General features: G+C 30.2%; 1 protein-coding gene and 1 pseudogene across 1 annotated transcript; one reads left to right on the top strand and one right to left on the bottom strand.

The window, feature by feature from the left end:
• Positions 1-5,176: 5,176 nt before the first annotated feature.
• On the bottom strand, positions 5,177-7,173 carry LOC132945311 (uncharacterized). Its single transcript, XM_061015024.1, has 4 exons — positions 7,119-7,173; positions 5,876-6,162; positions 5,572-5,692; positions 5,177-5,484 (listed from the first exon to the last, which is right to left on the bottom strand). The coding sequence occupies exons 1-4, from the start codon at positions 7,171-7,173 to the stop codon at positions 5,177-5,179; spliced, it is 771 nt and encodes a 256-aa protein (XP_060871007.1).
• Positions 7,174-7,310: 137 nt separating this feature from the next.
• LOC132945305 (uncharacterized) lies at positions 7,311-11,669 on the top strand (annotated as a pseudogene).
• The last annotated feature ends 541 nt before the right edge of the window (positions 11,670-12,210 follow it).

Raw genomic sequence — 12,210 nt, 5'->3', positions numbered from 1 at the left:
ATTATAATATAATACATCACAATTACTTCCGGATCAACGAATAAAAAAAGAATAGAAAATATAACAAAAATCAAGTTTTTATAACTTTTTAGCACAAAAACGTGGTCCTAATGTCAGTAAATAATCATTTAATGATATCTCATTATTTTTATATTTTTTCCACGTATTAATTAGATATATAATATTTTCTTCTTGTTCTTTACGAGGCTTGTTAATATTTTGTTGTTTCATACTATATATTTTTTAAAATAAGATTCACTTTGAATATCTAATAAAATATGTATAACTTGGTGAATAGATGGGTGAGATTTATAAAACTGAGCATTATAGTGGCTATGGAAAGATTCTGGCCCATTGGTCGTTCTTGCCTCTGTTGAAGGTTCAGTTGTCCATAAAATCGGTGGAAAAGCGGAATCAGATGATATGTAATTGTTCAGTATATAATCGGCAAATTCAAAATTATCAGCAGGGCTATTTTCAATTAAATAAGCAAAACCTTCTTCTACATCTTCGGAGGGTAAAAATGCAAGTGCAAAAAATTGTTTCAACCAAATACCTAGTTCAGATTTTGAATTATAGTTTTTTAATAAATTATTGTCACTTTGAATTTTCCTGAACCAAGATTGGGCTAAATGAAATCTGCAGGTCATAATTTTGCAGTTTGGGAAAAAATATCTACAGTCAACTCACGATATAACGAATTTCAAGGGACTGAGAAAAAAGTTCGGTATATCGAAAGTTCGTTACACCGAAATTAATTGTTATATCAAAAGCATATATATCAACAAAATTCGTTTAAACGAGATTTAAAAGAAAATAAATCTAGGTTTTATTAGATTTGTATAATTACATACATACATATTATTTATTAATTAATTACAATTTATTTTTAGTTTATTACATATATAGACATATTTTTTTTTTTTAAATCGGTTATTTTTTTTTGTTTGTCGTTACTTGCGCTTATGCAGTCAATAGTGTTCTCCAAATTTGACACAACAACGAAACTAAACTAAAACGTTAACGACATAACGTAGAGGTTACAATAACGTTGTAGAGTCATTTATTTTATCGCATGATAATCGCTGAAATAAACTCTGTTATAGCTTAATTTATATTGACGTGTATCTTATAAGCAACGACATGAACATTATCTTATCGCATAATAAATAATAATAGTCGAAACAAACTCGTATAATTTGTAACATCAATCTCCAAAATTATAACAATTCGTTACATTGCGAGAACTTTTGCCTAAAAAATCTTCGTTATCTAGAGGGGACCAAAAATACATTTAATTGTTCGTTATATCACGAGATTTTCAAGGGAACGACAGTTGTATTCGTTATACCGAGATTTTCGTTATACCGCGAGTTGACTGTATTAGCATTGTGAGCACTTTTTTCAAAATCAAAATGAAAATTTGAATGATTTAATGAACTTTTCAAATCTATGTCAACCAATTTCAAACATAAATTAATAATTGTGTGCCACATTTGTACATAAGTTTCAGTTGATATTGAATTTAAAAAAGAGTAAACTATAGGAACATAATAACCATTTTGTAATATATGTATTGTATACAATTGCTCAAAATATTTGGGTGCATATAAAAATGTTCCGTCTGCAAAAATATGGGATGATAGACTTAATAGTTCAAGATTAGTCTTGCAAGTAAATATAACTGGGCTTGAAGTTTCTTCCATGCGACATAATAGTTCACCTGTATTAGTTGTAATATTTTCACGACTATCAAATAACTGAGTTATCGATTCCTCTAAAGACTTTGGAAGTTTTGGAATATTTTTTCTACGTTTATCATACATACATTTTCTCCACAAACTTTGTATCAGAATAAACCGGCTGGATATCTTTTTCGGTTTTTCTAAGTTCTTGCCTAATTATTTTATTCGGCCTTGTGAGATAATCATTTTCGCATTTTCTTTTTAAACGAGAACTCACAATTTGCATCAACACCAACAATATTTTCTGGAATCTCGTCATGTTTATGTTCATTTAACATACTCAACACTTTGGTTACATCCTTGTCAACTAATACACTGGTAGAACAATTTTTGTTTGTACAGCGATACCGAATATTTCCACACTATTTCAGTACTTTAAATTCACTAAATTTATACCCATCAACTAAAATGCATGGCTTACCTTTTTCGGTTTCAAATTTTTTTTGTATTTGTACCTCCATTTTCCCAAAAAAAAATTGCACAACAAAAAAACGGAAATATACACGTTGCGCGGTATGAGACTGCCACAATATAATATCACGTTTCGATATGTGAGTATGTGACTGGCGACTGTAAAATAAATATTATCTAACTTTACTATCGGATATTATCGGATGTGAACACGTTAGAAAAGTAATATGTTTGAAAACACATTCACTAACACTTATCAGTTATTGGTAATAAAATATTATTTACAGATCCGTAGCTGCCATAATATAGTATCCGTAATTATTGTATATAGGTACAAAGTACTATTGGCGGGTAGTGTGTTTCTTAAAGCTTAAACTATAATAAATAAGCCAGCAATATAAAATAAAGGAATATGTTTTTTCAAATATAAAATGGTAAAAAGTGCGCAATCGTGTTATGATTTCTCAAATATAAAAAGGTAAAAAGTGCGCAATCGTGTTATGTTTTCTCAAATATAAAAAGGTAAAAAGTGCGCAATCGTGTTGTGTTTTTTTCAGGTAAAAAGGTAAAAAGTGCGCAATCGTGTTGCACCGGTACAAGTGGTATTGTTTGTGCCAAATGACCCGCCGTCGTCACACTCGTCGATTCCAGTAGCAGATGTGATATGCTAATGAGCCCGACAATGCGGCTGTTATTATCGTTCCACCCTCTCCTCTTCCTACCGTTATTCCTTGTGTATTATTGTTATTGTTGTATTTTTCATATTTATTCTCTTTGTGTTTTTGTCATATAAATTATCTGTCGGCCTGTTGCCGCAGATAGTTTTATATTATCGTTCTTAAAACGTTGTATTGTTTACTTTCTGTGGCCAACGCCATTTTATTATCACTATTATTTTTATTATTATTATTATTGGCTTTTATATTGTCTACTAACATCGACAAGTATGTCGCCTGTTGTATTCACTTATTTTTGTTGGTCCGCTATTAAAGTGACCCCAATTGTTATTTTTTGTATTCGCAAACTAAACGATTCTGTTTTCGTATGTGTATCCGCTAATAAAGCGATCACATTATATCACTTTTATTGTGCACACGGTTGCGTTATAGCATATTATTATCTGTTATTATTGTGCTTAAAGTAGACAAATAAAGTCAATGCAATCGTAAGTCTTTACTTTATTTCTATTATTATTCTCAACATCAAACTTGGCGGTCGGTTATTGTCAACGTTGGTGCCATCAGTAGTTGCGTAAATCCGCCAGCAACGTACATACGTTGTGTGAGAGCCTCCCAGGTCATTCAGATCGACTTCTACCTACAGCATCACACCACCATATCTCAAGACGTCAGTAGTGTTAAGTTAGTTTAAGTATTATCCCATGTTTTTGTGAGCTCTTTGGTCATTGCACCAAACCGAGTCGACCACATAACTAGTCTGCACCATCATCATTCCTTCGGTAGGTCTTTCCCATCCTCGCTGTTGTCGTCGTCGTGCGTAGAATTGCCTTCCCGTCAAGCATCAGGCGAGGGCACATATGGTTGCCTATCCAGTGCAATATTAGGCGTTATTGGTGACATAGCCCATAGTCAAAAACATATATCGTTCTCTGGCATTACTGAGTGGTCCTTCGGGTATTCCCTACTTAGGGCGATAACAGGTATATATATAACTGCAAAGTATAAAATTAATTTGAATGTATAGTTGGCATTTCAATATTTCTATTTTCAAAAATAACAACTATTGCTTTGTACATTATACTATCAATTTTCCAACATTTTAGTTCATCTGACATTTCTTCAACAATCGAAACATCTAGCTTGGTTGATTGTATTGGGTTGATGTATAATGGCACTTGTTTAAGAAATGCATGTCCAATAATTAAAGGTTCCTTAGTTATAGCTGATTGTGCAATATTGATAACTTTGACAACTTGCTTTTGATTTTTAAGCACAAAATTGTCAGTCAATTTACATGAAAAAAATATTAAATTATATATCTCATTATTTGTTAATACAAAATGTTCGTCGTGAATTGTCTTTATATTAAGTTGCTCAATAGCTTCGTGGACAGAGTTCATATTTTTTGGTAAAGGAGGTAAAATATTACGGCGTGCATTGTATGCGTTTCTTTTAACATATTTTAAATTAGTAATTTCTGATTTACTAGTTGACTGGTCATTTAAACATTGAATTAAAACTTTACTTGGTTTATCGTGTGGATTATCAGTTGCTTTTCTTTTTACTGATGCAGACAGCTGTTGACGATTTATTCACTGCAAGATTCGTGTTTATGATCTTCATTACTTGAATATATTATAGTTGGAGGTTCTAATTTTTTTATAGAAGCTGGACATTTCAGGCCCTATCATTTGTAAAATTTCGGACTGCACATTTCATTTTATTTTCGATACCGTCTTAGAAGAAAGAATGTATTCCATATATATATATATATGTATTATATGCATATATAGTGACAGTTCGTGGTTTGAACGACGGGACGATTGCAACCCGTACTAAAATTAATTAAATAAAGAAAATTAATTTTATAATATTCTTAATTTTACATTTTTAAATAGTAAAATAGTTATAAATTACCTACTAGTTACTACCTACTTTACATTTGTCTATTACATTAATTGTCGTGTGCGAACTGGTTATTTCTCTCAGATAGTCAGATACCAGGAGCATATGGGTATATGGGTACGCCGTACGCATGTATAAGCGATGTGCTGCAATCATGTGCGTGCGGGTACGTTTAAGCTGCGTTCTTATATTATACGGATATTGGACAAACGGCAGCGTCGAACAAGCAATATTCAGAATTCGTATATAATAACTTATAAGCAACGCGTGCAATCGTGCGCGTGCGGGTACGTTTATTGTTGCTGCGATGTTATATACGAGTTTGGACAACGGGTACACAGTGGGATGAAAGTAATTTTAGCACGCCAAAATTATTTTAATACACATTTTATATTATTGTTCATTATTTTAACAAAAATCCAAATACAAAATCATCTACATGCTTAGACTGCTTATATCTAACTCTAAATCACTATTTTCACCGGTTTCATCGGTATCACTGTTTGAACAATTTCCCTCATCTTCGGATTCAAAATCTAACAAAGATTTTACTTCTGGAGAAAGCTCATATATTTTCTTTTTACATGTCTTCCGGAGGGATGAAATTAGTGGGTCGGATGACACTAACATCATTTGGAAAATATCAGTATTACTATTTATGCGGGATGCTTTTCGAGTGTGATGAAGTCTTAGTCTTTTATATTCTTTGTTACATGTTTCAGCAGCTTCTTCAGATAATTGATCTATTACCAAAAAATAGGTTATAATGTATTTAAATTTTTAAATTTTAGTATAATTATATTTTTTAGTAAAATTTTGATATTATCCACCTATTGGTAACAGAGCAGCACGAATAATATCTCCTCCGTGAATTAACACTTTGTGTATACTTGCTGGTAAATAAAACCACGGATATAGATGCACAAACAATCTTGCCGTTTCTTTAGCGTAATTTAAATTTAATTAAAATTTTCCGTATTAATCTTTCGCTTGAAAACTTGATCAAAATTATTAATTTGTGACGGTTTACATCCTCATATATAACATGTTTTACATGATGTTACTGCACTACAAACTCGAGGATACAAATATTATTTAAAAATAGGCTACATTAATAAAATAAATTAACATTACCTTGCCATCAATCATTGAAAAAATTAGAGCATGATTTATGCTTATAATTGATGTATCATTAATATAAATTATTGTATTAGTTAATCTAGATATTTCATCTTCAATTTCTGTATACATTTCGATTGTTTTATCATTATTTTCTTTCATAAAAATACATTTTAATGGCCGACAAAAACGAGTGGAAGAATATCTAGGATTAGACCAAAGTACAATTTTTTTGTTGTTGTTCACACATTGAAGTTGGAGAGGAACTAGCGAAACTGTAAGCATACTTGTATCACTTATGTCTGTAGTTTGAAAAGGAATAACTTTTTTAGTTTTTAAACTAACTAACTTGGTTTTGAATTATTTTGCTCGATATTGATAATTTAATGTACGTATAGACACATATTATGTTACACGATCGCACTTGGTTGTTCAAATGAATAAAAACAGATAACGAAAAATCCTTTTATTATTTGACTTGGTTAACGAGCTCATTACAACGATAATGGGAACAATTAGAGATAGTGTTGATATGAAAATAAAATATCGAACAACTATACTATATAATTGTGTCATAAGAATTTACTTTATAAGCCATTTAAATTCGGACTTTTGGCGTGCTAAAATTACTTTTATCCCACTGTGCGTCCTAAGCTACTCGAGATTAATATATGTTTTAAATTTCAAAAGTTTATCTTGAGAGGAAACAGAGATATATGGGTTAGAAAAACTGGGCGAATTGGTTCGTGTAAAGATACACTGGGATTGCTGGAACTTGGCCTGGCGCACTACCGTGCGCTCAGATTTGCAGTGTATTGTAGTAATATAACGTACATTACAAATCACTGTAACAACATTTTTTTTTTTTGTATCGCTGTATACATTCAATCATATTTTATTTTAATTAACTCAATTGTAACAAATTTTATGTTTTAAAGTAATTTACCTAACACTGGTTATTTTACTGACAATTCTGCAAAAAAAAAAAAAACAGAGATAGTAGGTACCTACTTATTTAAAATATACAAATTATCAGGAACATTATTTAATATTTTCGATTGTTAAAAGTATCCTGGCGTTACTGGATATTAATGATGGTATGCTTTTAAAATTAATTACCCATTAAGCCCGATTCACACTAGTACGACACGACACGTCACGTCACGGCACGACACGACACGACAAAATATTATAAACATTGTCTATAATGGCGTAATTCACATATGTAAGGACCGACCACGACAGACACGGACCGTACCGACAAGACATCCTCGACAAGAATGTTTTGCCGTGTCGTGTCGCTGCCTGTCCATGTCTGTCCGTACAATGTGAATACAAAAACAATTTCTGTCCGACAATATCCGTCAATTGATGTCAATTTGTTTTCGGATGCCACTGGGTCCACAACATACTTTCAAATTTTTTTATTGCAATTTTAAAAAAAAAAACAATGGATTTAGAGATGCTTATTGAGTTGGTTAGAGAAAGAAAATGTTTGTATGATATGAGTGAAAAAAATTATAGTGACCACATGCTAAAAGAAAATTTATGGAGAGAAATTGCAAGCTCATTAAAACAACCAGATAAATAAATTATTTTTTAATAATATTACTTATTAGTAGGGCTCGGATGTTGTTGCACTAAAAATGTTATAAAATTGATTGCATTATTGCTGTGAAAAAAACCCAAAATTGCACTTAAAAATTGCAATAAAACAATATTTTGTACCAAAAAAATTTAAAAAATATATTAAAAAATTATTTTATGAAATGGATTAAGTCATTTTATTAAGTAATATTAAAAAGTTTTATTAGGTAGGTTTTAAACGAGTAGATAATAAAAAGATTCAAATTCAAATTCTCGTCAGTTGTCATTAAAAATCTGGTAAATTGTCCGGTCTTCTTATTTTGTCAGAGACCTATAAATAATTTTATCAAAATTTAAAACTTTTTATTTAAACTATTTTTATTTTTTTTTTTAAAAAACTTTACCTTACCTTAAAAATTATTGCACTGTACTATAAACGACTTCTTCAGGTTCTCAAACTCGAAAGACCTTCGATTAGAAGACAACAAATTCTTGTAGATTGAAAAACTGCGCTCGACGTCGACCGAGGTTATTGGTGCATATTTAAAATAAATGAAGTCTTGAATAGATAATTCTTCTGGTAATCCTTCTATTACAGTTGTTTCATCGATCAATATATTAGATATTTGTTGAATAAATTCAAAACCTTTATTTTTCGCCAGGACGTTTTTAAACTTTTCATTAATTAACATGCCGGTGTTTCCTGATACTGAATTTAATTTTTCACTAACATTTCTGACTATTTCAATGCTTGTTGCTAATGGAAGTCCTTGATTTTCCAATTTTCCTATTGTGTCAGGTAAATATCCAAAGTTTGTATGAATATATACTAAATCCGTTTCCAACGACGGATTATTCAATATTTTTTGAGCTTCTTTAATTGAAATAGCATCGTTTTGATTGAGCTCTAGTACGATATTTTTTATTTCTTGAAAATAGGTACAGTAATAAGAGGCAGCTCTTAGCCATGTACCCCAACGAGTAATAATAGGCTCGGGAGGTAATGGTACATTCGGGGCTCTATTTTAAAAAAAAAATACACGAGCCGGGCATTTCAAAAATATTTGTTTTACCTTAGAAATTAATTTGTCAACTTTGGTAAATCGTCCTCTTATTTCTTCAGCAACTCTATGTACACCATGTGCTAGGCATGTAACATGGACCATTTTAGAATAAAGCGCGCCAATTGTTTTTCCTGCTTTGACCATGTACGGCGCCGCATCACTAAGGAATAACAATACATCATCATGGCGTATACCATCAGGCCAAAGAAGAAACATGGATTGATCAAAGACTTTTGTGATTGTCGAATAATTTGTCTTCTCGAGCATTTCTGAGTTTAAAAGATAAACTTGACCAGGTTTGTTGACTTCCAATGTACCTATAATGACGTTGGCTATGTATCTACCTTGAACGTCGGTTGTTTCATCCACTGAAACCCATATTTTGTGTCCGACAATATTAGATCTGATTTTGTTCATAGTTTCTACATAAATATCATTCACGTAATTTTTACGCAAAGTGCTTTCATCGGGAATTTCTTTGTTGGTATATTTTTCCATAAACAAACGGAAATCCTTGTTGTTAACTTTATTTAAAGGAATATTTGCAGATAACAATGCCTTGCAAAGATCTTTCGAAAATGTACATTTTTTTGAGTATAACGTTACTTGTTGCTGTATTTTTGAGGTTGTTGCGTTTCGATGACGATTTACGGAACGGGTGTGTTTATCGGTTTTTAAGTGTTGTGTAACTATGTATCTTCTTTCAGCAGATACTCGAGTTTCACATAACTTGCAAAATAAAACTGAACCGTCACTCGAAAATATGTTTTCCCCAAACTCATCGACATATTTGTTTAATACGTTCTTCATCGATGGCTTACTTTTCGGCATTTTGACGAACAAATTAGAAAAAAAAATACAAAATAGTGTGTGCTGTGCGGTGTTAGCGAAATACAGTGCGATACTGAACTATTATAAATTGAAACATGCATTTGTCCCAACATTTTATCATTGTATAACAGTCAAGTCGTTATTCTTATCTTGTTATTGACTGCAAGCCTAAAAATACTTCCCGTAGTCATGTTATAGCGTAAGACCGCGCTATCTACTAATTAAATGGGTTTTCCAGTTACCGCCGACGACGACGGTCAAATAAGCCGTCACGAGTCACAACCAACAAAGCCCGACATAACCATACAGAAAGAAAATGTTTGTATGATATGAGTGAAAAAAATTATAGTGACCACATGCTAAAAGAAAATTTATGGAGAGAAATTGCAAGCTCATTAAAACAACCAGATAAATAAATTATTTTTTAATAATATTACTTATTAGCAATACTATACATATTTATTGATACATACTATTTCCAATAGTTTTTAAAACGCCGGGCGGAAATAAATAAGAAAAACGGGAATTTTAACCCGAAAAATCGGTTTTTGACAAAATTAATTTTGGTTTTTGGTGTAACTCATATTGAAATTTTCCATAGATAGGTTACACCAGCTAGTGTTGTACATTTTTCGTTGTACCTGAACAATTTCGTGAAAATTTTCAAAAAGTTAAAAATTATTCATAATTTTTAATGTCTTATTAATTTCTTGATATCACCTATTTAGTTATAAATTTTTAATTTATAATAAATTTAACCTACTTAAAACTGTGCACTTGTATTACAGCCAATTACCCATTTTAATAGTATACCTACGTAAAGGTACATTAAATATAATATAGAAAATCCAAAATCTAATAAATAAATAAATTTATCTCGGTTAAAAATTTGCATTTCATTCAAATTTTATTCGTTGGGTCAAAAAACTTGAAAATTTAATACAAGGTACCCCATAAGTTAATATAATAGCAGTTGAAAAATACATAGGTACGTTTTTTTTATGACCATTTAAAGTTCAAATTTTGACAAAATGTGTTAAATTGAAAATTTACAAATTCTTTAGTTGTTAAAAATTTAAAAAAAGGTTTAACTTTTATAGCTAAGGATTGAAAATTTGAAGCAAAGTTCCACGTAACATAATGAATCTAATTTGATTAATTTGGATTTTTTTTTATAGGTACCTACATTTTTTTTTACATTATATAATATAATTAATATTGTATAAAATATCCTAGACTTACAACTCGTCTCCGATCAGAATTGTTTTTCGTATACAATGATATTATATCATTGAATTCAAATTTAATACCATACATTACAGTAACTCACTTATAACCTATAGTACAGCAGTGTGACACTTGCCCACTTTTTAAATTTTTAAGTTAAAAATTTTCGTGATTTGTACGTATTTTGTCAAGATTTGAACTTTGAATGCTTATAAAAAAAATCGTGACTAATTTTTAATATAATATTTAGAGAAAACTTAAAAAAAAATATTTCAGTTGAAAACTGTAAAAAATCGTGGACAAACCTAAGGGACGCATTTAGACGGGCTGCTAAAAAATCAGTTACCAAGTCTGGACAAAAAGCCAATAATATAAAAAAATGGAAATTTGAAGACGAGATGGGTTTTTTAAGACCACATATGAAGGAAAGAGACTCAATAAGTAACATTGAATCCATGGTAAATGATGATGACGATTCTGATGATAATGAAGGTCAGTGTGAAGAATCGGAAAATTTGAATTCTTCGTCCGAAGATAGTCATGAAGTACAATCAATACAGAGTCAAAATTCATGAACTTCAACATCACAACCGTTTCGTAAGCCAGTATCAAAAAACAGCTCTGTATCCAAAAAAAAAATTAAATTATCAGATAACTATCCTGAATCCGCATCTAAAACATTAATGCAATATATAATACAACAAAAAGAAAATGAAACGAAATCTAAAGAAGATGAAAAAAATTTAGATGTAAATGATAAATTTTTTTCAAGTATGTGTTCCATGGTCAAACAATTTTCATCATACCACCAACATGTAGCGAGATCCAAAATTTTTTCAATTGTCTCAGAACTAGAATTACAGCACATTACCCAACAATCATGTAATCGACCACAAAATACACCAAATCCACAGTCTGTATCTCATACACCAATACATAACCAACAAGACACTTATCAGTACCCGATCCCAAGTAACAGTCAATACCATTTTGCATCATCTACACCACATCTTCCACACGGTCAACAATATAATTACGAGTCTGAAACATCATCTGACAACAGTTATTTTAATACAGTACATACACAAGGTAAACAATAATATTCCTCTCTCATAATATTGTGCCAGTCAGAAGATTTTGATTTAATATATTTAAGATTTATATAATTTAAGTAGTAATATTTTCTTTGAAATTTTTAAATTTAACTATAATAAGGTTTATAAAAGTTGTTATTTTTATTCTATATGCATTTAGAGGCTAAATAGCTAAACATTTTGGGTTTTTTTTTCTATTATTTGTATTTTATGTACATTGTACAATGTTTTTTAGTTTCTGCTAACATAGTAATATAGTATGCAAGGACTGCAATAATTAAATATTTATTTATTAATGCTATATTATTTTATTAAAAATTATGCTTTTTAAAGTTTAATATTATAATTATTTTATACTGTTCATTATAATTAAATTTATCGTATTAACTATACTAACCATATAGTATTTTTTTATTTTTTATTACCTACATTGTTTTATGAATACAAGTGTCTTATTTTAAGTGTTAATATTTTCTTTGACATTTCTAAATTTTAACTATAATAAGGTTTATAAAAGTTACTATTTTTATTTTACATGCATTTAGAG

The sequence above is a fragment of the Metopolophium dirhodum genome, chromosome 1, assembly GCF_019925205.1.
Source record: "Metopolophium dirhodum isolate CAU chromosome 1, ASM1992520v1, whole genome shotgun sequence".
In the NCBI taxonomy this organism is placed as follows: Eukaryota; Metazoa; Arthropoda; class Insecta; order Hemiptera; family Aphididae; genus Metopolophium; species Metopolophium dirhodum.
Note: the sequence above shows the minus strand (reverse complement) of the source record. Positions and strands in the feature narration are given on the sequence as shown.

Excerpts from the sequence above, each read along its gene's own strand:
- LOC132945311 (XM_061015024.1), bottom strand. The coding sequence starts at position 7,173 with ATGGACAGGCAGCGACACGACACGGCAAAACATTCTTGTCGAGGATGT. Across the intron at positions 6,163-7,118 it reads TTGTCGAGGATGTCTTGTCG|ACATAAGTGATACAAGTATG; the intron begins GTACGGTCCGTG and ends TTCAAACTACAG. Across the intron at positions 5,485-5,571 it reads TGCTGCTCTGTTACCAATAG|ATCAATTATCTGAAGAAGCT; the intron begins GTGGATAATATC and ends TTTTGGTAATAG.